This window comes from Macaca thibetana, chromosome 20 (genome assembly GCF_024542745.1).
Source record: "Macaca thibetana thibetana isolate TM-01 chromosome 20, ASM2454274v1, whole genome shotgun sequence".
Classification (NCBI taxonomy): domain Eukaryota; kingdom Metazoa; phylum Chordata; class Mammalia; order Primates; family Cercopithecidae; genus Macaca; species Macaca thibetana.
In genome coordinates this window covers 30,899,176-30,927,005 of record NC_065597.1, presented here as the reverse complement: position 1 = coordinate 30,927,005, position 27,830 = coordinate 30,899,176, and the positions used below count along the sequence as shown (strand labels likewise).

Below are 27,830 nucleotides of genomic sequence, written 5' to 3'. Positions count from 1 at the left end.
AAAGCGGGAGGGGGGCTTCCAGGCTAGAGGTAAATTTACACATTTTCTTCTTTTTTTTTTGAGACAGGGTTTCGCTCTTCCACCCAGGCTGGAGTGCAGTGGCATGATCTTGGCTCACTGCAACCTCTGCCTTCCACTTTCAAGTGATTCTCTTGCCTCAGCCTCCCAAGTAGCTGGGATTACAGGCATCTGCCACCATGCCCTGCTAATTTTTGTATTTTGAGTAGAGATGGGGTTTCACCACGTTGGCCAGGCTGGTCTTGAACTCATGACCTTGCGATCCGCCTGCCTCTGCCTCCCAAAGTTCCCAAAGTGCTGGGATTATGGGTGTGAGCCACCGCGCCTGGTCAATTTAAACATATTCTGGTTGACAATTGGTTGAGTTTGTCTAAAGACCTGGATCATCGCTGGGCGCGGTGGCTCATGCCTGTAATCCCCGCACTTTGGGAGGCCGAGCCGGGCGGGTCACCTGAGGTCAGGAGTTCGAGACCAGCCTGGCCAACATAGTAGAACCCGGCCTCTACTAAAACTACAAAAATTAGCCGGGCGTGGTGGCGGGTGCCTGTAATCTCAGCTACTTGGGAGGCTGAGGCAGGAGAATCACTTGATCCTGGGAGGCAGAGGTTGCAGTGAGCCAGATCGTGCCATTGCACTCCAGCCAGGGCGACAGAGCGAGACTCTGTCTCAAAAAAAAAAAAAAAAAGAAAAACACAAAAGACCTGGGATCAGTAGTAAGGAATGTTTGGCGGCCAGGCACAGTGGCTCACGCCTGTAATCCCAGCACTCTGGGAGGCCGAGGCGGGCGGATCATGAGGTCAGGAGATAGAGACCATCCTGGCTAACACCATGAAACCCCGTCTCTACTAAAAATACAAAAAATTAGCCAGGCTTGGTGGCACGTGCCTATAGTCCCAGATACTCGGGAGGCTGAGGCAGGAGAATCACTTGAACCCAGGAGGCAGAGGTTGCAGCGAGTCGAGATCACTCCACTGCACTCCAGCCTGGGCGATAAGCAAGACTCTTGTCTCAAAAAAAAAAAAAAAAAAAAAAAAAGGAATGTTTGGCTTGCAGTGAGGCTGTGGAGATGAAAGTTGTATCATGCAGATGAAGCTTTTAGCTAGCAGGCTTCAAAGAGAACAGGCTGTAAAATGTTAATCTTTAAGTCTGATAGACTTCAAGTCTGTGTTGGTGTTAGTGCTGGAGAGGTCTCCGACCCCCACTTCCCTTCCTGGCCCGAACCAGTCTTTCAGGTTAAATTTTAAGAGCCCTGGCTGAGGAGGGAATCTGTTTAGATGGCTGGAGCATCCCTTAGAATTTTATTTTTGGTTTACAGGGTTTACCAGGTAAGTCGTTTTCCTGGGAAAAAGAACGAGTTGAAAGGAAGAGCAAGGATCCGCTCAGGCCCTCACTCCTGCATTTTGCTGAGATGAAAACCACAATCCCTGCACTGGGAGACTCGCCTCACAATCTGAAAAGGAAGGATTGTCCCCCAGGTTCCCTCTCCTCGCCCTGCGGCCTTGCTGCTCCCCTGCAGCTGCTCCAAATGACAGAATAATGACAGGTTCGCCTAGTGAGACAGGGTGGCCTGCTCGACTCCACGCTGGCCCTCTGAGCGGGACGGAAGATGCTTCATCTCATTTATGCTGCAAACGGCCTTAAGAAGGACCTGAAGGGGGCGGCCCACAGTGGCTCACGCCTGTAATCCCAGCACTTTGGGAGGCCGAGGCGGGCGGATCACGAGGTCAGGAGATCAAGACCATCTGGGCTAACATGGTGAAACCCCGTCTCTACTAAAAATACAAAAAAAAAACCCAGAAAAATTAGCCGAGCGTGGTGGCAAGCGCCTGTAGTCCCAGCTATTTGGGAGGCTGAAGCAGGAGAATCGCTTGAACCCGGGAGACGGAGGTTAGAGTGAGCCGAGATCATGCCACTGCACTCCAGCCTGGGCTATAGAGCGAGACTCTGGCTCAAAAAAACAAAAAACAAAAAAGGTCAGGAGAAAAAACAAAAAAAACACGTCATGATCGTTACTGGTGACATACATTTTGTTCCACCATATGGATGTACAGTGTTTACCAAAACAAATCTGCTGGACATTTGGCTTATTTCCAATATTGGCTATTATTATTTTTTTGAGACAGGGTCTCACACTGTCACCCAGAGTGGAGTGCAGTGGCATCATCACAGCTCACTGCAGCCTCAATTCATGAGCTCACGCCATCCTCCCACCTCAGCCTCCTGAGTAGCTGGGACTACATGCGCGCACCACCACACCCAGCTAATCTTTTTTATTTTTGGGAGAGACAAGGTCTTGCTATGTTGCCCAGGCTGGTCTTGTACTCCTGAACGAAGCAATCCTCCCGCCTTGGCTTCCGCAGGTGCTGAGATTATAGGAGTGAGCCACCACACACCCAGCACTGGCTATTATCTCTTAAAGCTATAGTAAACAACTGTGTAGTCAAAACACAGCATATATTCTTTTTTTCTTTTTTTTTTTTTTTAAGACGGAGTCTCCGAGTCTCGCTTTGTCGCCAGGCTGGAATGCAGTGGCACAGTCTTAACTCACTGAAACCTCCGCTTCCTGGATTCAAGCAATTCTCCTGCCTCAGCCTCCCAAGTAGCTGGGATTACAGGCATGTGCCATCATGCCTGGCTAATAACACAGCATATATTCTTATTTCCTTAGAGAAACCCCAAAAGTGGAATTGCTGAGTCAAAGGGAATTAGGCTTTTGATAGACACTCCCAAATTTCCCTCTATAGAAAGCACTCTCGGCCGGGCGCGGTGGCTCAAGCCTGTAATCCCAGCACTTTGGGAGGCCGAGACGGGCGGATCACGAGGTCAGGAGATCGAGACCATCCTGGCCAACACGGTGAAACCCCGTCTCTACTAAAAAATACAAAAAACTAGCTGGGCGAGGTGGCGGGCGCCTGTAGTCCCAGCTACTCGGGAGGCTGAGGCCGGAGAATGGCGTAAACCCGGGAGGCGGAGCTTGCAGTGAGCTGAGATCCACTGCACTCCAGCCTGGGCGACAGAGCGAGACTCCGTCTCAAAAAAAAAAAAAAAAAAAAAAAAGAAAGCACTCTCCCATCAGCTGCGTGTGGTGGCTCACGTCTGTAATCCCAGCACTTTGGGAGGCCAAGGTGGGTGGATCACAAGGTCAGGAGTTTGAGAGCAGCCTGACCAACATGGTCAATCGCTTAAACCTGGGAGGTGGAGGTTGCAGTGAGTCGAGATTGCACCACTGTACTCCAGCCTGGGCAACAGAGCGAGTCTCCGTTTCAAAAAAAAGAAAAGAAAGTATTCTCCCAACCAGCTCAAGTGAGAGTGACACAACTTTTTTTTCTTTTCTTTTCTTTTCTTTTTAACCTCTGAAAATACACAACTTTTGATAAATTACTGACTGGAGCTGAAAAGACCACGGTGCTGCTGACGATGGGCTGAATCGTCCGTAAAAAACAAAACGCTGCCAAATGTGTCCACCAGATGGCACTCTTTGCTAAGATTATAGAGTCGTACCTTTCAGGTGAAGGCGTTTCAGGACTTCAGATTGCATCAGGAAGTCTGAGATGAGTAGATTCGCTGCATAAATAAATCTAGGATGTTGTCATATGAAAACCAAGTAAAAACCGACAGAGGTGGCGTAATAGCTGTGTGACTTGAAAACGCTCATGGCTGTTGTCACCCTTCCTGCTCAAGGGCTCCAGCACTTGCCAGGAGCCTGGCTCTGGGGGCACCAACCATGATTTGCACCAACTGCACAGGGCCCCTCTGTGCCTGTGGGGCCCCCTGTGCCTCCCTTATTAATTCTCACTCACCCTGGGCTCTCAGCTCCAGACACCACCTCAGAAAAGTCTATCTGGACCTGCCGGGTCCCTGTCGCTGGCTCACTTGGCCCCCTGTCGTGTCCTTGGCTTATCGTGGTTGTAATTCTATGCTTTGGGGTACGACTGTTGGTTGTCCTTCTTGTTGCTCAGAGAAGAATGGCAGAATGATTAAAAGTACCATATAGGTTCAGAGTCAAAAGGACAGCTCCCAGGCCACTTGCTGGCCAGACAAGAGAGGTAACCCTACTTACTAAGCCTCAGCTTCCTTATCTCCAAAATGGTTCTAATTGGCACCTACCCTATTGCATAAGATGCTGCCTAGGGGAGGACTTAGTGAGTGCTCAGTGAGTTTGCCCAGCCAGGGTGGTACTGTCTCCTTCCCTCTGCAGGCACAGAGGCAAGAACAAGGTGGATGGAGGGCTCTCTGCACCTTTCCCAGCCAGCAATGTGGACGGCAGATTAGAAGTTAGCGTCTGTGTAACCTCTGCGCTCCCTGCCTGTGGCTGCCTGGACTGCTGAGCTTTCGCTTGGTTTTATCACTGCAGAGGAATGCCCGCCATACTGGGGGGCAAGCAAGGTCCAGAATGACAAGCCCTGGCATTCCTCAGCCGCCCCCTCCCCGGGGTGGGGCCTGGACATTCCTGGCTGCAGTTAGATGTCCCAGCATGACGGGGACTCCGACCCCCCTCCACCATGGCTATTGTTCGGAATTCTGTGGATTCCAGAGGCATCTGCCCAGCAGACTGTCTTGCTGTGAACAACCAGCTCTGCAACCGGAGTTTGTGTGTTTGCCCTGGGAGGGTGAACGTTCACCCAGAACAAGGCCTCCCCACATGCCTGTAGGCTGCTGCCGCTGCGAGCTTCCAAGGAGCCGTTAGGACACATGCCAAGGAACCCCGGGTTGGGGGGGATCCCGGGAAGCTTCCTGCCTGACCCACAGCCTCTGAACAGGTCTTTGGCTGCTTACCAGTCTGGTCAATCTCGGGGCAGTATTTATATTCCTTCCCATTTCCAGGCCTAGAGCCTTGGCACCCCGCTCTCGCTCCTCTAACTGAAATTACCTCTCAACCCTTTTTACCTGAGACGCCTCTCACATTGCCCAGGAATAACAAGTGTTAAAGCCCCTTCACACTGAAGTCTGCCTTTGAATTCCTCAGCTAGATTTGGGGTTGGGGTCTTATGGCTCCCGGGGAACCCCCCATTCTGTTGATTAAATTGAGCTCAGGCAGACTGCTGGTTTCCCAAAGCCTGTGTTATTACCGCTTCTCAAAGCTGCGGGGCACCGGATCGCCGTCTTTGGCAAGACTCCTTTGTGATACAATGGGCATCACTGGGTGGCCTCGGTTCGGTTCTTCCCTCCTCTCAGTTCGCGGTTCACCAGCCCCCCTGATGCAGCCCCCAGGCTGGAAGGAGGCTGCAGGAGCTTCCCCGCGGGTCATCCTCTCATGCCTCCCCCGTGCCCCAGGAGCTGGTTGTGGGGGCTGCTCTATCCCCTCCGCCCATCCGGGACAGGAGCCTAGGTTCGCTTTGGGGGGTACCCCAAACCCCATCCTTGGCTTCAGGCCAGCCTGGTGCACCGCCGGCTCCCAAGCTAGACGCGAGGCTGCGGGCGAGTAGGTGAAGGGGCGCGCCATGACCTCCAGGCCCCGCCCAGGCGCACCCGGGAGGACGGGCTGGGGCGACGCGGGCGTCGGCGGGGAGGTCGCGAGGCCGGGGTCTCCACGGCGCAGGAGGGCCGGGGCCTCGGGGGACGACGCGGGCCTGGGAATAGCCCGCCAGGCTGGGCCGGACGACGCACGTGCTCCGAGCGGGGCCGAGGGGGCGGGGCTGAGGGCCGGGGCCGGGGCGGGGCCTGGCGGCGGGTTACGGGGCGGGGCGGGGCCGCGGGCGGTGGGCGGGGCCGGCGGGCCCGGGCCTAAAAGGCGGCGCGGGCGGGGCTCCTGACGCAGCGGCGGGCGGCGGGCGGCGCGCGCACTCCGGGCTGGGTTGCGGCTCCCGGGTCTCCCAGGCCCGGCCGGCGCGGAGAGCATGGCGGGCACGGGCCCGAAGCGGCGCGCGCTGGCGGCCCCGGCGGCCGAGGAGAAGGAAGAGGCGCGGGAGAAGATGCTGGGCGCCAAGCGCGCGGACGGCGCGGGCGCGGCGGGCGAGGGCGAGGGCGTGACCCTGCAGCGGAACATCACGCTGCTCAACGGCGTGGCCATCATCGTGGGCACCATCATCGGCTCGGGCATCTTCGTGACGCCCACGGGCGTGCTCAAGGAAGCGGGCTCGCCGGGGCTGGCGCTGGTGGTGTGGGCCGCGTGCGGCGTCTTCTCCATCGTGGGCGCGCTCTGCTACGCCGAGCTGGGTACCACCATCTCCAAGTCGGGCGGCGACTACGCCTACATGCTGGAGGTCTACGGCTCGCTGCCCGCCTTCCTCAAGCTCTGGATCGAGCTGCTCATCATCCGGCCCTCCTCGCAGTACATCGTGGCCCTGGTCTTCGCCACCTACCTGCTCAAGCCGCTCTTCCCCACCTGCCCGGTGCCCGAGGAGTCAGCCAAGCTCGTGGCCTGCCTCTGCGTGCGTGAGTACGGGGCGCGGGCCGGGGGTTGGGAGGTCGTAGTCCCTGGGTCCCTGGATCCCTGGGTCCCTGGGTCCCTGCATCCTTGCGTTACTTCTCCCCTGGCTCCCACATCTCTACATTTTTGCATCCCTGGACCATCCCGGCAGTTCTAGGCTAAGGTCATTGGTCCCAGAAACCACGTGCGTTTCTTTCATTCATTCTTTTACACTTCTTCCCACGAGCTAGGAATATCTTCAGTGAGGGGACGGCAGGGTCCTTGCCCTGCCCTTCGGTGAGCATTCCATTCCCCCACTTAAGCGATTCAGGCAAGTGCCAGCCTCCCGTTGGCCCCGCTGAGCAATACTCCCAGCCTCTTGCGTGGCACCCACGTGGAGTAACTGAGCAACCGATTTACTGTTAGAGCTCCGATTGCTGACTGGTTGGTAAGAAGGAAATTGCAGTTAAAAAAAAAAAAAAAAAAAAAACCCATTCATTTCTGCTCTCCAAACCAACCAGCTTGTCAGGAGTCAGTGACACGGGCTGACTCATAAGAAAACAGTAGTAATGAAATCGTATGCGGGCAGTGACTGGTGCTGGTTTAGGCTAAGGGATCCCCCCGAGGGTTGTCCAGTAGTGAGAGAGGGGAGCTTGGCTGCAGATTCAGTCTTGGAGTGGATGGCCGTGCGAGTCCCAGGTTAGGCTGGGAAACAGCCATGGGGCAGCTGTTTTGGTGGGCTCCGTGCTGGTGTGTTCTTCACCAGGCCAGAGAGAACTGCTTTTCAAAACAGTTTTCTTGTGGGATTTCAGGGGGAAAATCACTTGTACCAGATGTCACATGATTTGGCTGGGTGGGGTGCGAAGGCAGGTCTTGGCAGTTCTCAGGTTCATCCCACGGCCTTGGAAGGGTCCTGCTTTTGAAGTTTATGTTGGAACCCTGGCCATCCCAACTTAGATTTATTTGCGTTAAGAGCTGCCAGCTAATTTGAGGATGGGCCTGGATCTCAATAGTGTGTGCACACATTCAAGGTGGGAAGGACTAAATTTATAGTTTGGAGCCAAAATCAGGGGACTGTGTAATTACTTGGAGTGACTTCTGACTGGCAGAACCTGTTGTGGCAGTTTTCTGCCACACTGTGCTTTGGGGGGAAGGGAGAGGGGGAGGCATTTATTCATAAATGTGAGAATGTGAGAATGCCCCGAGGGCAAGACTCAGCAGGGCTCTGTGTGGTTTCCCTGAGTCTCAAAAGCTTCCCTGAGGCTCTGAGCGGAGCAGCTGCACCACTATGCAGGTCAAAGCCAGGAAAAATCATAGCAGGACAGGAGTGGGTAGAGCTTGTGGCTTCCAGCTGGGCGATGTGGATGTAGAGGATGACTCTGGTTTCTCTTTTTGTCATTAGGAGAATTTCACGAGTTCAGTCTCCCTCCCACCTAGGTCCATGTCGGCCTGGAATGTAACGACGTGGATAATAGCTTACACAGCCTGCACTCTTATCTTTAAAAATGAATATCTGGTTGGCTGGGTGTGGAGGCCCACACCTGTAATCCCAGCACTTTGGGGGGCCGAGACGGGCGGATCTACGGAGGTCAGGAGACCAGTCGAGATCCTGCCACTGCACTCCAACCTGGGTGACAGAGCAAGCTCATCTCAAAAAATGAGTTCCTGAGTGCTGAGCCTCTGACTTCCTACTGGTGCCAGGAGTGAGTCATGGGAAGTGCTGCATTGGCCACCAGGAAGGAGACATAGGATGGGGTGCTGCCTAGTTTTCTCTTTCTAATGAAAAACACATCAGTCATACATGAATTCGTCGTCATTTAAAAATTCAAAGCAGCCAGGCACTGTGGCTCATGCCTGTAATCCCAGCACTTTGGAAGGCTGAGGCGGGTAGATCACCTGAGGTCAGGAGTTCAAGATCACCCTGTCCAACATGGTGAAACCCCGTCTCTACTAAAAATACAAAAAATTAGCTGGGCGTTCTGGCAGATGCCTGTAATCCCAGCTACTCAGTAGGCTGAGGCAGGAGAATCACTTGAAGCTGGGAGGTGGAGGTTCAGTAAACTGAGATCGTGCCACTGCACTCCAGCCTGGGCAACAAGGTGAGACTCCATCTCAAAAAAAAAAAAAAAAAGCAGCCAGATGCGATGGCTCAAGCCTGTAGTCCCAGCACTTTGGGAGGCTAAGACGGGCAGATCACGAGGTCAGGAGATCGAGACCATCCTGGCTAACACGGTGAAACCCTGTCTCTACTAAAAAATACAAAAAACTAGCCAGGCCTGGTGGCCGGCGCCTGTAGTCCCAGCTACTCGGGAGGCTGAGGCAGGAGAATGGTGTGAACCCGGGAGGTGGAGCTTGCAGTGAGCTGAGATCCGGCCACTGCACTCCAGCCTGGGCAACAGAGCGAGACTCCGTTTCAAAAAAAAAAAAAAAAAGCAAAATTATCTGGGCGTGATGGCACACACCTGTAGTCCCAGCTACTCGGGAGGCTGAGGCAGGAGAATTGCTTGATCTTGCCAAGATCAATGAGCCGAGGTGGTGCCACTGAGCTCCACCCTGGGTGACATGTTTCTCCTCCTTTACCACCCCCCAGCCCTGGAGTTTCTGTGACTGCCAGTATACATTTCCAGAGCTGCTTCTGTTACTAATATATCCCTGGCCTATTTATTTAAAAGATCGTAGTGTACAACTTGTTCTCCACCTTTTTTTTTTAAGCCTAAAATGGTCTTGCCATGTTCCAGGCAGTACGCAGAGGCCACCCTCTGGCTTTTTAGCTGCTAAGACTTCCTGTGTCTTCCCTGTGCTCACCACACCACCCCCAGAGACCCCTGTGGAGGGCTTTTGTGGTTTCCCAGCTTCGTGCAAATGGTAAAAGGGTATGTTGTCTTTGGTTTTTTGTTTTTGTTTTTGTTTTGAGACAGAGTCTCTCTGTCACCCAGGCTGGAGTGCAGTGGCACCATCTCACTGTGACCTCTGCTTCCTGGGTTCAAGCGATTCTCCTGCCTCAACCTCCCGATCTTAGATTACAGGCATGAGCCCTCGCACCCGGCTGGGTGTGGATTCTATTGTAACAGCTAATATGCCTTCCAAAGAGACTGTACCGAGTCACACGTTCCTGGATTTAATTTGTGGTAATAGGGCTTTAAAAAGTATTTTTATTTGTTTATTTTTATTTTATTTTTTGTTTGAGATGGAGTTTTGCTCTTGTTGCCCAGGCTGGAGTACAATGGTGCGATCTTGGCTCACTACAACCTCCGCCTCCTGGGTTCAAGCGACTCTCCTGTCTCAGCCTCCCGAATAACTGGGATTATAGGCGCCCACCATGCCCAGCTAATTTTTTGTATTTTTAGCAGAGATGGGGCTTCACCATGTTGGCCAGGCTTGTCTTGAACTCCTGACCTCAGGTGATCCACCCACCTCTGCCTCCCAAAGTGCTGGGATACAGGCGTGAGCCGCCGCGCCTGGCCTAAAAGTATTTTAAATAGCTTTCCCGCAGTCCTTTTGGTCCCAGGAGATAAAACCTGGAGGCAGGCTCTAGAGTGCCTGCCGTCTCTGACCCAGAGGTGAGGGTTATTGTTAATAGGAACCCTTTCAGGAAAGGCGAGGGCCTCACTTCTCATGTCCCTAAGCCATTCGTACTTGTTTTTGTCTGACCCACCTGTGTGCGTGGTGAGTGTATGTGTGTGTATGTGTTGCTTTTTTTTTGGAGAGTGATTTTCAGTAACAAAGGGATGTGCTCTCTGCAGGAGTGAATCTATTCTTGCCCCTGTGTGTAAGGCAAGAAGGAGAAACTGTGTTCTCTGAACAGGAAGACCCTGCTGAGAGAAGGAGGTGTGTTGGGGTTCAATCATTCTGGTGGGAAAAATATTAGAGATAGTTATAGAAATAGTCACAAATCTTGGAAGACTGAGAAGAGCTGGCTGAAGGCGGCCTGATCTCTTTACCTTTAGTTAAACAAATAAAAATAGTATTAAAAGAAAGGCAGAGTAGTTTACCTAGCTATCTTGTTTACTCATACAATCTTAAGACCATGGACGCTTAAGTGCTTTTTACGTGGCAAGTCCACCATGTCCATTATACTCTAATGGTGTTGACTCAAGCTTTCGAGTAATCTTACCAAATAAATGCGAGTCTGACTAGCTGATCAGGGCCAAGTAGCAATTGGTTTACAGGACTCAGCAGGGAGCCTGTAAGCGGCTGGGACCCGCAGCTGGACTGGCAGAGCAGAATATCTGTGTGTCAGTATACTTTATTCATCTGTCGCCGGGTCAGGGCTCTGCAAGGGACAGACTCCCTGCAGCTGGTGCCCCCTCAAAAGGAGTGATGTCGCAAAGGTGGGCTTGTCTGAGACTGGTAGAACTCCACACCGATTCTCAGGTCATTCTGACTTCAGCATGGAGAAGGACAGTGGATGTCCCAGGAAGGAAGACCCTGCCCTGTAGGGGGCTTCTGATAGGTGCATGTGGCACCATCTGCAGGTGGACTGGCAGCTGCATTCCAGGTGCAGGGGGCAGCCTGGATCCCGGACCGGTGGGCAGGATGGGCGTTCCGGGATGTGAAGGAGAGGCTGGGCCTTTGATCTGTGGACATTGCTCCTGGACCAGTGAAAAGCCATAGAAAGTGATTTTTTTTTTTTTTTTTTGAGACAGAGTTCCGCTCTTTTTGCCCAGGCTGGAGTGCAATGGCGCAATATCAGCTCACCGCAACCTCCACCTCCCGGGTTCAAGCAACTCTGCTGCCTCAGCCTCCTGAGTAGCTGGGATTACAGGTGTGTGCCACCATGCCTGGCTAATTTTGTATTTTTTAGTAGAGACAGCGTTTCTCCATGTTGGCCAGGCTGGTCTGGAACTCCTGACCTCAGGTGATCCGCCCACCTCGGCCTCCCAAAGTGCTGGGATTACAGGCATGAGCCACCGTAACCGGCTGAATTTTTTTTCTTTTTTCTTTTTTTAAATGATCACAGGTAAGGTTGGGTTCCAGAGTTTTCTCCTTAGGAAGGGAAAGGGCACCTTCTACCCCCTTATTCCTTGAGCCTGATCCTACAGAAGGTACAATGGTTTTGGGTCTGGATCCTCAGCCCTTGGGCCTCTGAGGCTGCCTTGGGAGAGGGTACGGATTTGAGAACAAGGTTCTCAGTTTTGCTGGCTGTCTTTTCAGTGTCCCAGGCACGTCCCACAGAAAGTTTCTTTTTGTGAAATAATCGTGTGAAATGGGTTGGCCTCGGTGCTTAGAACCATCCCACTGACGGTGACAGTGAAAAAAAGTCCCTTGCTTCTCGGTCTGGTTAGGAGATGAGGTCCTTTCACCCGTGTCTTCATGTGGGTGCGCTTTTCACTGATCATAAAGGCGAGAGGAACAGCTCCATGTGTCTGTTTCCGGATGGCCATGTGGAACTTGGCATGAGAGGAGGGTTGTGTGGGTTATTTATTGCTTATCGAAGACTTGGTAGCGTGTACTGGAAATTCAAGCGATGCTGGGTTTTTATTATCAGAAGGCGTACAGGCTGTAGCTGAGATTCTGGCTGGGCTTGGATTTGGTTTGGGAAGTTTATCTGACCTCCCTGGGCCCCAGCTGGCTCTGCATAGCGAGTAGGGTAGCATCTACTCAAAGTCCCGGCCACAGCCGTGGACCGGCGCTGGCCCAGGCGAGTTCTCAGTAAGTGGGAACTCGCAGGTTCAGAAGATGCTCTGGGCCTCAGGGGCTTCCACCTCCAGGGAGGTGCTCTCAGAAGGAGGGCCCGATGGACTCACCGGGTCGTGGAGGAGATGCCCTGGCGCAGTCTCAGTCACTTCCCCAAGCGCATAGGTGTTAGAGAAGTGGCCTGCAGACAGCTCCTCCATGCCTTGAAAGCAGAAGTAGCCCCCTCCTGTTTCCCTGTCCCAGTTGGGTGAAGGATGGGAGTCTGCTGGGACAGTCCCAGGCGTGCCGTCACGCAGGGGCAGGCCGTCCATCAGTCTTGCAGGAACACCTGGCCTCATGGGAGACGGTGCCAAGGTCCCTGGAGTGAGGTGGCTCTCCTCCCCATGGCTGTCACTCGTCAGTAGATCGGTGTGGGCGGGTGTGCATTTAGGAACCTGTGAGCTGAGACATTGTCCAGCTAGCATCAAGCCAAAAGCAACCAAAGCTTTGAGAAATCCACCTGGCCCCGCCGAGTCGGTTTCTGGCTGTGGAATGCGATTTGTCCCAGCGCCAGGTGTCTGGGAATCCCAGGCCTCCGTGTGGGAAGGTGCCAGTCGCACGGGCTGTGACTGTCCCTCCACGTGCCTGCATCTTCTGCTCACTGCACTTTGAGTAGCCCTCAGCCTCACTGTCTCCTCCTTTGGCAAAAAGGAGGAAGGAGCAAGGGAACAAAGAGAGGGAGGGAAGAGCCGGAGAGGAGCCCGGGTTTCCCTTCATCTGGAGCTCTGGGTGCGAGACGTCACCCACCCACGCTCAGCACAGGCCCAGGGTCAGGGGGCTGTGGGTGGAAGTAGGAATTGCCACAACTGTCTCTGAGCCCCTCCCTGAGGGTGAAGGGTGGGTTTCGATGGCTGTGGGCTTAGCTGTGGTCAGCGGAATCAAAGGCCAGGGGGCCAGTTAGCAGTGACCAGAGAGCAGAGGGGGCCTGTGTGTGTTTTGCCCCAGGGTCTTCAGGCTGCTTGGCTGCCTCTCTCCGCCCCCTGGGGTGTCCAGCGCCTCCCCGCCGCCCGAGGTATCCAGCACCTGTAACCTGTAGCTCTGCTTCTCAGTTAAGGCCTGTTCCAGGGCACCCCCCTGGGTATCCAGAGCCTGGAGCCCCACTTCTCAGTCTAGGCCTGTGTAAACCTGGCTCCGGGTTGGGTTTTGGGATCCCTGCACCCCTCCATCCCCGACCCCCCCACAGCTGGAGCCCTGGCTCAGCCAGCAAAGGTTCTGCGTGTGGGCCCCAGAGCTCAAGCCGTGGGCTCAGTGCAGGCGGCAGCAAGTGATTAGCACTGAAATCCGACTTTCCCAGCCAGACATGAAAGTGCCGCTGGCGCCTGGGCAGGTCACGCTGCGTCACGGGATTCGGGGCAAGGTCGTCGGGGGAGTTCATAGAAGCACATGACCTGAGCCATGCAGGAAAGCCTAACGGGCACTTCTGACACTTTTTCCTGGATCACAGACCTCTTTCATAATCGAGCCAAATGTGCAGAATCTTGCCCAGAAATGTGTACCAGCTGCCTTCACACTGAAGGGTGGGCTGTGCAGACCCCCCAGGGGCCCAGGCCAGGGTGAGAGTCACCCCCCGGAGCTTGGTGTCCAAGGCAGGGCACACGCTTGGACTCTCACCTCCTGTCACCACTTTCCACCCCAGCCTTTGGAGACAGTGATAATCCCCAATTTACAGCTGTGGAAACCGATGCAGGAGCGAGCCTGGAGCCACGGGCCACAGTGCCCACCTCTACACTGAGGCCACTGTTTGTCATCGGGCATAGGGGAGCACACAGCCACGTCTGGGGAGTGTGGTGGGTGCCAGGGGTCTGGGGAGGTGTCATTCAGCAAGACTGGGTGGCCCAGTTGGCCCGGGTAAGGACACAGGTGGGTCAGAGGATCATATGTGTTCCCCAGCCACCCCTAGGGGCCCCTAGCGGGAGGGAAGACTGGGGAAGGCCCTTCGCAGCTCGTCCACCCGTCTCCATCCTTCCCAGACTCAGGGCAGGTACCCTGCACAGCCACAGGTTCTGCCCCCCAGTAGGCCTGGCCCTCCCTGGAGCCTCGCCTGGATGGCTGGCCATGGGCAGGCCTTGCCTGGCCCGTCTGCAGGGACAGGACACGTGTACGCACGCAGATTGCTACTGTGTGCCCGCCCGCTCCCCGGAGGCCCTGTGGCAGCACCCCCTTCCCCTCACTGCCCTGTTCCGACAGGAGGGCCCCCCAGCGTCTCCTTCCCTGGTACTGGCCGAGTCCTGAACTCTCCCTCTGGAAGGCAGACCCTCCGGGGTGGCCACAGCACCTGCGTGCCTCCCGGAGCGTGGAGGCGTCTTTCTGGGCATCCCTGTCTGTCAGACTGCCCCAGATGGGAGCCGTTCTCTGGCTTTGCCCGCCCCTCCCCTGCCCTAGGGTTTACCCACTATGTGAGGAATGAGCACCGACCTCCCATTCGGGCCTTGGAGCGTGACGCCCACAAACCCGATCCCTTGCTGAGTCATCCTGACCTCGGGACGGGCCAGCACCTGTCACTGCTGAGACACTACATGTGTGAGCTGCTTGTTAACGAGAAAGCCAAACTCTGTAAAATATTTGAAGAGATTTATCCTGAGTCAAATGTGAGGACCAAGGCCTGGAGGCCCTGAGGACATGTGCCTCGGGGGGTGGGCCACAGCTGGAATTCATGCATTGTACAAGGACAGAAGTTACAGGCAGACATCAGTCAGTACATGAAAGGTGTTTGTTGGTTCTGCCCAGAAAGACGGACAACTCCAAGGCAGGGAGGGGCTTCCTGGTCACAAGTGGATTCAAAGATTTTTTTTTCTTTATATATATATATACACATACACACACACATATATACACACACACATATATATACATACATACATATATATACACATATATGTGTGTGTGTTTGTATATATTTGTTTGTTTGATTTTGAGACAGAGTCTCACTCTGTCACCCAGGCTGGAGTGCAGTGGCGTGATCTCAGCTCACTGCATGCTCTGCCCCCTGGGTTCACACCATTCTCCTCCCTCAGCCTCCCAAGTAGCTGGGACTACAGGCGCCTACCACCGCGCCTGGCTAATTTTTTGTACTTTTAGTAGAGGTGGGGTTTCACTGTGTTAGCCAGGATAGTCTCGATGTCCTGACCTCGTGATCCACCTGCCTCGGCCTCCCAAAGTGCTGGGATTATAGGCAAGAGCCACCGCACCTGGGAAAAGATTTTCTGATTCACAATTGATTGAAAGAGTTATTCGCTAAAGAACTGGAATCAATAGAAAGGAATATCTGGGTAAGATGGGAGGTTATGGAGACCGAGATTCTTTTTTCTTTTTCTTTTTCTTTTTTTTTTTTTTTTTTTGGTCACCCTGGCTGGAGTGCAGTGGCATGATCTTGGCTCACTGTAACCGGATTTAAGCGATTCTCCTGCCTCAGCCTCCCAAGTAGCTGGGATTACAGGTGTCTGCCACCACCACGACCAGCTAATTTTTGTATTTTTAGTAGAGATGGGGTTTCTCCATGTTGGTCAGGCTGGTCTCAAACTCCTGACCTGGTGATCTGCCCACCTCAGCCTCCCAAAGTGCTGGGATTGCAGGAATGAGCCACTGAGCCAGGCCAAGATCTGTGTTTGAATGTTAGTGCTGGTCAGCTGTACCTGAATTCCAGAGGGAAGGGGTCATATGTGATCCCTCTTCCCCTCGTGAGCTGAACTTGTTTTACAGGTTAACTTTGGAATCCCTTTGGCCAAGAGGAGGGGTCCATTCAGTCAATTAGGGGGCTGAGAATTTTGTTTTTGGTGTACGTGATCAAACTGCAGCTGGTACAAAACCGAGGCCATGGTGACCCTGGGGCCCGCCAGCTTTGTCTCTGTGCTCTCGAGCTGCCGGCGGCCAATGCAGGATTCTGCCCACGGCTCACGTATGTGGCTTCAGAGCCTGAGGGTTTTTGGGGCCGTGTCTTCACCTGGTACCATGTAGGAGCCCTATGAGCTGAGTCAACTGGAAGAGCCAAGGGCCTCTGCAGAAGGCCTGAGCAGGGCCCGGGCTCTGTCCCTGGAGCTCTGAGTCCCTTAAGCTGTGTGACCCGGAGCCAGGTGCTTAAATTCTCTGGGCGTTTGCTTCAGAGCTGGGAGCCTGGGGTGGCTTGGGTGGCTTGGGTCTTTGGCAGGGGTCAGGTAGGAGAGGGGCCAGCCAGGAATCAAACATCCCTGACAAGTGAGGGGACAGGTGAGGAGGGCAGGGCAGGAGGCCTGAAGCACTTGTGCAGCAGCGTCTGGGCTGGTGCAGGCCCTGAGATGGCTTCAGGCCCTGCTCAGAGCTGAGGGCTCCCCATCACCAGGGATTCTTCCATCACTGCACCTGCAGAGCCCACTGGGATTGGGGAGAGGCCCTGGCCTCCATTTGGAACAGCTGCATCCACCTGTCGGGTGTACAGGCTGTGCACTGGTTAAGCCTGAGCGCAGAGTCTGTTCAACGAGTTCATTGTGTAGTATTTGCTTCCGCTTGCTGTTGAGTTGGACTGGCCTGGACGCTGGCCAGGAGCCCTCGTGGGTTTGGTGCTTCTCTTTGACAGCCGGCATTGAGAAGCCCAGTCAAGTGGCTGGAGCACAAGGGTGAGATTGAGGAGACCTGGATGGCCTCACTTCGCTACCCAGGAACTGCTGTGTGACTTTCAGCAAGTGGGACAACCTCTCTGAACTCGGTTTACCCCAGCCATAAAATGGGGGTGTTGGATTGGCTGCCACAGGTATCCTTCCACCTCCACAATACTGTGACTGGAGCGGGTTTTCACTCCTTTTTCTTGTTAGCATAACTGTTGGAGCTGTGGAGGGTTTGGAGTGGGCCACAGATGTCTGAGGCTCCGCACTTAGCCAGCAGTGGCAACTCCTTATCACTGGTGCCCACAGCTTCATCTGTGCCCTGGAGATACTCACACTGCGGTGACTGGTCAGATTAATGGTGATGCTTTCACGGGGCGCCATAAGACATGACCGCGAGGCATTTCGCCCACGCAGCAGGAGGCAGTGTTACAGTCTGTTGGAAACAGGAAAGGGAGGCTCAGTCCCTGCATAGGAACTTGCCCGAATTCACACAGCATTTCAGCACGGGGTGGCCTGGTTTCAGAGTTTCAGAGGGAGGGGTGGCCCTTCCTGTTGGTCCTGGTGGTCTCGAGTCAGGACCCTTGGGAAACCCATATCCACCAGGACGCTTGTGTCTGGAGAACCTGACCAAATGAGAAGTTGCCCTTTTCAGGTTCTCCTGCTTACCCTGGGACTTGGGGTGTAGGCAAATTTCAGAACTTGCCAAATCTGCGTCTTCCTGGCCTGTTTAAAATGAATGTGTCAGCTCCATTCCGGACAGCAGCTGACACCTCCGCCCCTGTGCCAGACAGGACAGTGTGGCTGGGCGTAACTCAGCCCCGGTTAAAAATGGGAAAAAGTACAAAGACATGTGTTCAAGGGCTGGTGACAGAATTTGAAAATGTGACACCAGCCTGTTAGTAATTTGTTTCCACAGAAATCTGATTCAACACTGAGCAGACAGGTGTGGCCAGGGCCTTGGGACCGTCTCTCTGCTCGCCCGGGGACATCTACATGTCCGGCCTGGCCCACAGCAGGGCCTTGTGCTCTGCGGAGACTGGGCATCAAAATTGGAGCCATTTTAAGAAGACCATCCCGGCCAGGCTCACGCCTGAAATTCCAACACTTTGGGAGGCCAAGGTGGGCGCATCACCTGAGGTCAGGAGTTCGAGACCAGCCCAGCCAACATGGTGAACCCTTGTCTCTACTAAAAATGCAAAAATTAGCCAGGCGTGGTGGCAGGTGTCTGTAATCCCAGCTGCTGAGGCAGGAGAATCACTTGATCCCAGAGGCAGAGGCTGCTTGAACAGGTGAGAGAATGGCTTGAACTCAGGAGGTGGAGGTTGCTGTGAGCCAAGATTGCACCACTGCACTCCAGCCTGGGCGACAGGAGCGAGACTTTGTCTCAAAAAAAAAAAAAAATGGAAACGCTGCCTTTGCTTCCCTGCCCTGGAGCTGAATCGTTTTCCTTGGGGTCTCTGGACCACTTTGACCTCTCCGTGGCCAACGATGGCAGGGAGGTGGGTGGATCTGGAGCCGACATGGGCAGGCTCAGCATTCCAGCCCATTCTGAGGTGAGGTTGGCCTTGGGTGAGGACAGGGGTCACCGGGTCAGACACATTCGTTTTCTGGAGCCCAGTAGAGGTGACCTGTCCATCAGGAAAGCACCTGCCTATGCTGGGGGCGCTCCGCCAGCCTCCCTGGGACCTTGTTCTGTGCAGATGTGTCCTCTCCCTTTCCCCCCACCTGCCTGATCAGAAGCTCTGGGTTTCCACCCCTCCACCCCCCACCCCCCGCACTGCTTTTACAAGCCTCCCCAGGGGATGACGTGGGAGATGGTGGGGGCTGTCTATCAATGGAGAAGGTGGAGGTTTGCACTCAGAGCAGAGGATGTTTAGACTTGAAGGGGCCAGGCAGGAAGGTACTGGTTTTACTAAGCCCCGTGTTTATTGGGCACCCACTAAGTTCGGGGCCCTGTATGTACCGAGTGGATTCTGACAAAGAAGCTGTCGCAGGAACCCCAGCTTGCTGCAGAGTGGGGCCCAGGCTCCAAGGCTGTCAGGGTTACCAGGTGCTGGCTCGGCTAGGGGCTGCAGGCTGCGCTAGGCGGGCCTGGGCTGGGCTGGTACCTGTGCCTGGTGTCGACCCAGCTGTCGTTGCCGTGGTCAGCCGCCGCGCTCCAGCCCAGGGCAAACAGCTGTGCCAGGTGCACCCTGGGGGACCAGGCTGCGTGGGCTTCCTGCAGCTGGTGAAGCTGCCGGCCACTTCCTCTGTGCTGTCTCCAGCAGACAGTTCTGGGTAGACCGTCCTCATTTGCCTATAAAGCAGGCCTGGGACCATCTCTGCCCCAGCCCCAGTGTTGGCCCTTCTTTGTATGAACAGACTCTGAAACCAACAGACTCTGAAACTGTGCGCAGAACGCACCCTCTCTTTAAAAGACTCCTGGAGGCAGTCCCTGGGGGCCTGGCAGTAGCACCTGTTTCCGTTGGGCCTGAAAATGACAGAAGGGACTGCCGTATGCCCGCCTGGGGCACTCACAGTGGCTGTGCTTGGACTTGAAGGGGTCCCGGAGGATCATGTTCATTGGGTGCCCCCACTTACAGACCGGCCAAGGTGCTGAGCCCTGCAGGACTCACTACTCTGTCCGGCTCGGGGGCGGGTGAGGACCGGCGGCCCAGGGAGTGGCCTCTGGGGCCGACAGATAATTTTCACTGTGGCTGGTCCTGAGCCTTATCCACGCACGCTCCTGTACCTCTGTACCTGGTCCATGTTTGTTACTTGAAAGAATCAGGCATTAGTCTGTGTGGGGATGGTTCATGGGGCCTGCAGGGTCCCCACCCAGCCCGGGCCCACAGGTCCCACCTGCTCTCCACATTGAACGTGCCTGTTACTGGCCCTTCCCCTACCCTCTCCTCCAACACTGGACCCTGGGGGATCGTCCCTGTGTCTGTGGCGGGATTTTATCAGGAACTGGACAGAGTTGGGGCCAGAAGACCAAGCTGCCAGCATCAGGGGAGGTGAGCAGGGTCGGCTGCCGCAGAGGTGAGCGTTCACGGGCATCAGGCAGGGGAGGCAGGCACCTCAGAGAATCACCTCCCCAAGGGGAGAGAGGAGAGGCCAGGGGCCAGGAGAAGGCAGCCTCTTGGTTTACAAGTTGTGGGTGTGTGTGAGGGAGCGGGGTTGGGGGATCAGCCTGCGGTAGGCACCTGTCCCATCTGTGGGACCTCCCTGTTCAGGCACCTTCTTGCACGGTCTGTGAGGTCAGTATCACTGCGGGCCCCACCCCAGAGATGGGGAGGCACAGGGGTGGGGGTGTCCCCCACCTCATGCCGGGTGGTGGCAAGCTCCCCAGGACGCCCCAGCTCTGAGCAGGGCAGGTGGCGAGAAGAGTGGGAGGTCTTGGTGCCCACACCAGAGTCCTGAGGAGAAGTGGGCTGGCTGCGTCCCCAGTCCCTCCTGCATGAGCCTTAGGGCATCTGAAGCGGCTTTTGAGTCAGGACCAGGACCACGGCTTGGGCCTTACTGTGACAGGTGTCCTGGCCGAGGCCCTGGCGCTGGCTCTGGGTGTGGCTGGGGCTGTCCTTCCTTCACCGGGCTGTGGGCCTTGCTGTCAAGGCCCACCTGAAGATGAGGATGTTTCTGTGACTCAGATGGCCCTGGGGGGTGGTGGGGGCGCAGGTGAAGGGAGGAGGAGGGCAGGGGTCCTTCCAATGCACTGCCCCCAAGGGACCCCGGCTCTTTGGGAGCTCCTGCCAGCCAGCCAGGTGAGGACGAGGAAGAGAGCACTCCAGACTGGGAGGGGTCCCCAGCTCAGCTTGCCCAGCTACCTGTCAATCAAGCCAAGCCACGCCACGAGGCTTGATCTCCCAGGATCCCCAGGACGGCCTTTATCTCTTGGCCCAGCTGTCCCCACAGGCCGGCGTGGCCACATTTATCTGGGGGTGGCCGGCCCTGTGTGCTCAGCCTCCTCACCCTGACTCGGGGCACAGCCCTGCCGGTCTCCCTGCTGTATGCTGCCGGGGCAGCCAGCAGCCCCTCCGTGGTGTGGACACAGGCTGGGGAGAGGGCAGGTGCCAGCAGGGGCTGAGGTTCAAACCCCAGACTTCTCCCATGACTGCCTCGCCTCCTTAAGGTCAGAAGGTGCTGAACCCACATTAATTCATGTATTTAAGATTTTATTTCATCTTAAAACTTTAAAAAAGAACACTGTGGAGAATAATGAAGCCTTTGTTTACTCATCACCCAGAATCAGTGAACATTAAAATTTATGTTCTTGTTATAAAAGGAATAAATACGATAAGGTCCCCTTTGTTCTGTGGCCATTTTGCTCCCCACCTGACTTCCAAAACGCAGGCCCGCCTGTCTGCCCTGTGGTTATTTTTAATGTCAGGAGATGATCCAGTGGCACCCGCCGGCCCCTCAGGACTGTTTTTCGTTGGAGAGCAGCTGGGTTGGATCTGGGCAGACAGGGTCAGGCTGGCAGGGGGACCCTGGCCTCTGTCCCACCCACGGTGACAGCCCTGATGGCTGGTTGGGCACTTCTGGGCAAATCGCTGCCTTTCCTGAACCCCCCAACCCCCTAGCAGACATGATAGCCGCAGGGGCCGTGCTCAGTGTCCGCAGCGCCTGTCTGGCATCTGGAATTCAGTGGTGGCAGCATGCCGCGTGTCCCTTTTGGGGAAAGGCCTGAGTGCAGCTTGGCCACACCTATTCCCGCCTCCCTCCCGGCATGAATGAGCGAGTGATGCAATCAGCCAGCCTCTTGCAAATCCGGAAATCCCTGGCTTGTCCGCAAGGTCCCCGAGGCCCAGTTTCTTTTATGGACACTCCCACACACACACACACACCATAAGGAAATGGGACTGTCAGGTCAGGACCTGCCCCCTCACCCTGTGCGGCAGAGAAGGAACTGCCTAGACCCACTTGCCTGGACCCACTGACCAAACCCTGCTGAGCCCCGAGGGTTAGACTGGAGAGCTCTGGACTGGTGACATCTCCATGTCCCTGGCAGCCCTGGCAAAAGGGGAGTGTCCCACTCCTCACCTCTTCTCTTTGGATGAGGAGTGGAAGGGAATTTCAAGTATTTTATTTTAGGAATAGCAGCAAAAACACTGACTTTCAGACATTTTTCAGCCAGACTTTCCTGGTGTGTGGTAGCCGTCTCACTCTGGCATCCCCACAGTTGTAGTGGGCTGGTTAACTTCGGAGAGAGAGGCGGGCGGGCGGGCGGCCGGTCCCGCACCTCAGGACGTTTCCCATGTTTGCTGGCTGCTGTCATCAGTTAGTTAGCATGGATGTCTTTCCTGGGGTCTGTTGCTGAAATTCTAAAATTCCACAGGATTTGTTCAGCTGGGGAAAAGCCACTGGAGCCCCCAAGACCTCGGCTGGCCAGACCTTTCTGAGCGTTACTCCCAGGGGGAAAGAGAAGAGCCTGTGGCCTTTCCGATGCCCTCACCTTCCCACAGTCTGAGCAGTGCGGTGCAGGGAAGGCTGTGAGAGCCGCGCTGTGTGGGTGGCCCGTGCCGGGCCTTTGCCCACTTCTGGGGTGTAGAAGTTCCCACTGGCAGATTTCAAGCTCCTAACAGCTACGAATCACCTTGTGGGCACGGAGGGGTGAAGGGTGGTGCAGCAGGCAGTGAGGGTGTCGGGGAGTCAGTGCCTCGGGGTTAATAGGCTTTTACTTCATTTTAAGTTGTGGGGGTGGTTGTTTCCCCACCAGCTCACAGATCCCTGAATAGCGGCTTAGCCTGCCCACATATTGCAACAGAACCCCCTGACACACACACACACACACTCTGGCTCAGAACTGGGTGCCTTATAGGGCCCAGGAGGACTTGCTGGTGTCTGGAGACCTGTCTGAGCGTGCCTGACCGCACGTCTCAGCGCCTTCTGGGGCAGGCAGGGGTCCCGGCCATCTGTGTGGAGTCACTCAGGCTTCTGAAGCACATGGTGCTATTTTGGGTTTCATCCTATGCCCCCAAAGCAACAGGGCAGCAGGGTCAGCTCTGCTCACCACAGGCCCCTGTGGCCCCTCCCAGGCTGCGCCAGTGCCCCGCCGTCCCCAGGTGACTCGCCAGGTAGTTCCAGGATAGCGGGACAACCCGCTTCTGCTGGAATCCACAGAAGATCCTCTCTGAGGAAGGGGCCCCGCCCTCATGGAGTCTGGCAGCCGGGCTGTGCGGGTCTCACAGGCAGGTCAGGGTGCTAAGTAGGTGCAAAGAGGTGTGATGGGCACCTTCCAAGCGGCAGGTCACCTTGCTCACCTGGGTCTCTGGAGGCAGCGACCCCACTCAAAGCCCTGACTATAGGTGGGAGTCCGTGGCCTGGTGTTGGCGGGGGGCGGGGGTGAGGAAAGATCCCTTACAATCCTTGAGGGGCACCTGGTTTATCAAAACAGGTCCCAGAAAGTCAGAACCTGCCCTAGGGTCTGGCACGGGACTGGAGCTGTTTAAGGAGCTTGTTTTTCTGGTGGACCCAGCCCTGGCCCTGGGGTGGGGTTGGGGTCATCACATCCTGACCTCCCCCAGAGCTGGCATCTGCCCGTGAAACTCACTGCCACCCTCTTGTCTCCACAGTGCTGCTCACGGCCGTGAACTGCTACAGCGTGAAGGCCGCGACCCGGGTCCAGGATGCCTTTGCCGCTGCCAAGCTCCTGGCCCTGGCCCTGATCATCCTGCTGGGCTTCGTCCAGATCGGGAAGGGTGAGTACATCCCCCAGGCCCCACCGGCAGCCCCTCGAGGCTGTGTGTCCTTCACAGGGCATGAGGTCCCAGTCCGCAGCTCTGAAGTACTGTACAACGTGGAGATTTCCCTCTGGGAAAATCACCCAGCAAGTGAAATCCTACCCAGAGGGGACACAGGAGTGCTCCCATGGGACAGCGTGGCCACCACTGGGAGGGGCTCTGGCAGTTATTCTTTTTTTACACTGTGATGTCTTTGAGGCTTGAGTGCCCAGCTGATGTGTTGTAACCTCACCTGGGGGGATGTGGGACATTCCAGGCCCGGCAGGGGCCATGCCTGCCAAGCTGACCACCCTCGAGCCATCTCACCCTGGGTCTCTCAGAGTCCCGTGTGCTGTCGCTCCCCACCCTCCCCTGACGGGGCCATGCTCCTGGTCATGCTGTGATTTATTCATCATTCCGTGGGCAGGCGTGGGATTGTCTCCATGTTTCTGTCTGCTTTTTAAAGAAGATCAGATAAGCATGGAAAACAAACCTTGTAACCCCATCACTCAGATGTGTCCACTGTCAGCATTCGGGAGCAAGTGAGAGCAGTCTGGCCCACAGGTTTTAAGACTGGCTGGCCCAGGCTTTGTTCTTGTGCTGTGTGATCTTGGGCAAATCACTGACTCTCGGCCTTTTTCCCAGCTGCTTTCTCTTGGGGCTGCTGGGAGGAATAAAGAGAATGAGTATGAAACAGCCCCCGCCCCCTGCACCTGCGTTCTCTGTTGACATGGACTGACACCATTGGTATTTTTTGCTGGGTGTCTCTGGACCCTTGAACACACGCCCCACAGATCTGTGTCCTGTGTCTGCCTGCAGAGCCTCCACCCTTTCCACACTGCCATTCCGCAGTGAGGTTGGGCTGGGGTTTCACAAGCGGTTCCCATTTGTGTGGTCACAGACCCTGAGACACACCGTCCTGGGCGCTGGATCCCACCCGTGGTCGGTTACAGTTGAAGTGGAGGGCCCTGTTGCTCGAGTCCAGCATGGGTGCCTCTGTCGGCAGTTCCTTCTGAGTTTGTCTCCATCCATGTTGGAGCCAGCCTAGGAGCAGAGCAGTCAGGAGCTGGCCTCATTATCTTCTCTCCCAGAGCCTCAGTTAGGGATGTCTCCAGCCCTGGAGCTGTGGAGCTGTCGCTGGGTGCCTGGCAGATGCACGCTCTGGTGACTTGGAGTCGCTGATGGCTGCAGAGAGGCTACCTGGTCCCACGTGGCTGTGGGAGAGGCAGTTAGGACCCCAGGGCTGCAGAGGACAGGACAGGGACCTTGCTCCTGGAGGCAGGGAGGCCCCCACCCAGCAAGCTGTGAGCTGCCCTGCAGCCCATGCACGGCCAGGCCAAAACAAGCAGACATGAGGACGCTGCCTCCTGCGTGGGGCCTTGCCTCAGGGCTGGGCTGCTCTCTTGTGTGCACTCTACCACTGGTGGGCTGTGAACTGAACGGGTGCCCAGCAGCACCCAGCACCCAGCATGCAGTTTTAGCCGGGCCTCCGCCTTGCTCCCGGCGCCCCCTGCTGGCCGCACACGGCACTTCGCCTTAGGGACAAAGGCCGGCTGCTGCTGGGGAGGGGTCTCTGCACCAAGCAGGTAACCTGGGGCTGCAGGGGGATGCGGTGCCGGGATATACTGACCTCACGACAGGGAGACGAGCTCCAGGTGCTGGGGCCAGACTGTCTGTATCAAACATATCAATCTGTACAAAGCCTGCAGCAGGCGTTCATCGAGGGGAAGTCCCACCCGATTCTCAGGTGGCTCTGGAAGGTGGCCCAGGTCAATCCTTCAGGAGCTTGAGCCCATCCCCCATGCATGTGTCTGACCAGGGATTCTCAGAGTCACCGGGGGTACCAGAGCCACTCAAGAGCTGGCAGGACAGGGCTGGCGGGAAGTCCCAATTCTGAACCTTCCTGGGACCTCAGGTTCCAGCACCTTACTCAAAACAAGACTAGCTCATTCCATGGCTCCCGGGCACTCAGAAGTTGCCCAGGGAGGTGGTTGGGCCTGAGTAACATGTTACAGGCAGGAGACAAATCGGCCCTGTGCTTCCCAGAGGGTGTGCATGGAAGGATCCTGTGCCTCCCAGGAGGTGTGCATGGAAGGGTGCTTTGCTCGTGAAGGCCTTTGCTTGGCTGCGCTCATCAGGTAGCCAGGAAAGATTTAGGAGGGGAACGTGATTTTTGTAAAAACACATGTCAGTAGGGAGAGCAAAGAGCTTTTTGTTCAACTTGAATACATAATTGACACAGTGCAGCGTCTGCAGAATTCCTGTCTCCTGTTTGGCTTCAAGATATTTATTTTGTTACCAGATGAATGCCTTGCTTTTAGAAGATACATTGTGTTGATTCCTTTGTCCCAGTTGTCGAGCTTTATAACCCCAAGGGCACAAAGCCCTTGGGCAGCTGCCCCTCCCCTCTCTGGTACCTGGCAGCAGAGCCCCCAGATACTTCAAGGCAGAGACTCCGGCCCCAATTTTGCAATGATTGGTCAGTGAGAATGCAGCGAAAATCTGGCAGAGCAGGCCTGGCCCACGCACCTGTCCCTGCCTGTCCCGCATCCTGGGTGCCCTGCTCCATCAGAGCTGAAAAGGCTCCTCCTTGCTGCTCTTGGCCCCCAGGTGGGCTCTGTCCTGTGGAAAGGCACTGGCCCTAGGGTCCCGGAGGCCCTTGGCCGACCGTACAGCCTCTTGCCTGTTTCCTCCTTGTCAGGGAACTTCGTGATCACCCCTTCCCAGTTGGCCATCTGCAGAACTGTCTTCTGTCCCATGTGCTGCATCTATGCCAGGTCCCAACAAAGACACAGCCTTGCATCCAGAGCTTGTGGGGGGACGTGAGAGCCATAGGCACGTGAATGGTGAATGGGAGAGTCGCAGTGGGGCACAGGCAGGGCCCTGGTGCAGACCAGAAAAGCCCTTCTGAGGGGTTGGGCCTCCCTGAGATGTGGGCTGGGAGGGGCAGCTGGGTGAGTGACAGGGGCCAAATCTGGTCAGGAGCCCTCACCTCTGCGTCTTGGGGGAGCCACGGCTGCCCCTAGGCTGGGGCGTGAGGACACACAGGCTTAGGTGTCACACGAGGTTCTGCAGTTAGTCCCAGCCTTTTTGAAAGGGGAGACAGTACTCAAGTTAGGTTTCAGATCTGACCCACCGTCCCATGAGGCCCACGCTCAGGCTGTTCCCTAAGGAGAAGGGTGGCTGGGCCCTCGCCTGCAGGGTGGAGGGTGGGATCGAGTGCACAGGCTCTGCTGTCTGCTGTCCGAGCCCAACGGCAGCACCATGTCCCTCTTGGAGGACACAATGGGACGCTTTGTACTTTTGCTCAGGCTGCAGCAGTCGGCGGCAGAACAGACTAACCTCTCCTCGAGCAGTTACACGTTGGATAGTTGGGCAGATTAAAAAAAGGTTCCGTAAAAACTTTCTTTTCCTTCTCCTCCCACGTTGTACTATTGGAGGTCATTATTCCCTGGAGCAAGATTTGCCCTTTCACTGTGTCCACAAAGAGGAAAGAAAGCCACAGCCAGCCAGGGCGGCGCGCCTCTTGCTGTCCTTCACCCCAGGAGAGGAAAATGCTTCCCCTGCGTTGGGCTCAGACCCCTACCGAGTGGCCTTGCTGGGCTGCTGGGCCCTGGGTCCCGGTGGCTAAGACCCCTGTATGTGACCTGCTGGGCCTTGGTCCCGGTGGCTGAGACCCCTGGATGTGACCCGCTGGGCCCTGGTCCCGGTGGCTGAGACCCCTGGATGTGACCCGCTGGGCCCTGGTCCCGGTGGCTGAGACCCCTGGATGTGACCCGCTGGGCCCTGGTCCCGGTGGCTGAGACCCCTGGATGTGACCCGCTGGGCCCTGGTCCCGGTGGCTGAGAGACCCCTGGGCCCTGGTCCCGGTGGCTGAGACCCCTGGATGTGACCCGCTGGGCCCTGGTCCCGGTGGCTGAGACCCCTGGATGTGACCCGCTGGGCCCTGGTCCCGGTGGCTGAGACCCCTGGCTGTGACCCGCTGGGCCCTGGTCCCGGTGGCTGAGACCCCTGGCTGTGACCCGCTGGGCCCTGGTCCCGGTGGCTGAGACCCCTGGATGTGACCCGCTGGGCCCTGGTCCCGGTGGCTGAGACCCCTGGCTGTGACCCGCTGGGCCCTGGTCCCGGTGGCTGAGACCCCTGGATGTGACCCGCTGGGCCCTGGTCCCGGTGGCTGAGACCCCTGGCTGTGACCCACACCCATGAGTAGGCACTTCTGGATGGTCCCGTGTCCCAGGCGGAAAATACGTGTGTGCCACTGGGCTGTGGAGGGGGGGACTGCCTCTGTGTGTCACATGACAATTTTGAAATGATGGTTTTCCTTTGGTTCTTCAGCTAGTGGGGCCCCTTAGACCCAGAGAAGTGGGGTACCCTGCCCCAGGTCCCACAGCCATGAGCCCACGGTGGGAAGGTCCCTCCCCACCGCCGCTGTGACCCTGGGCGCAGTGTGCAGGGTCGTGCACCGCTGGCGGAAGGGCCTACACCTGTTCCCAGGGTGCGCAGCGCTGG

At 56.1% G+C, this 27,830-nt stretch overlaps 2 protein-coding genes across 2 annotated transcripts in view; both read left to right on the top strand.

Annotated features, from left to right (window-relative positions):
- The window catches only part of KLHDC4 (kelch domain containing 4), a 723,698-nt gene that overhangs the window by 539,667 nt on the left and 156,201 nt on the right, over window positions 1–27,830 (top strand). The window lies entirely within an intron of this gene.
- SLC7A5 (solute carrier family 7 member 5) overlaps window positions 5,751–27,830 on the top strand; it is a 41,398-nt gene continuing 19,318 nt past the window's right edge. The window contains exons 1-2 of the mRNA XM_050773663.1: window positions 5,751–6,393; window positions 23,175–23,300. Coding sequence (XP_050629620.1) covers window positions 5,856–6,393; window positions 23,175–23,300 — 664 coding nt within the window. The 5' untranslated portion in view covers window positions 5,751–5,855. The remainder of the gene's footprint in view (window positions 6,394–23,174; window positions 23,301–27,830) is intronic.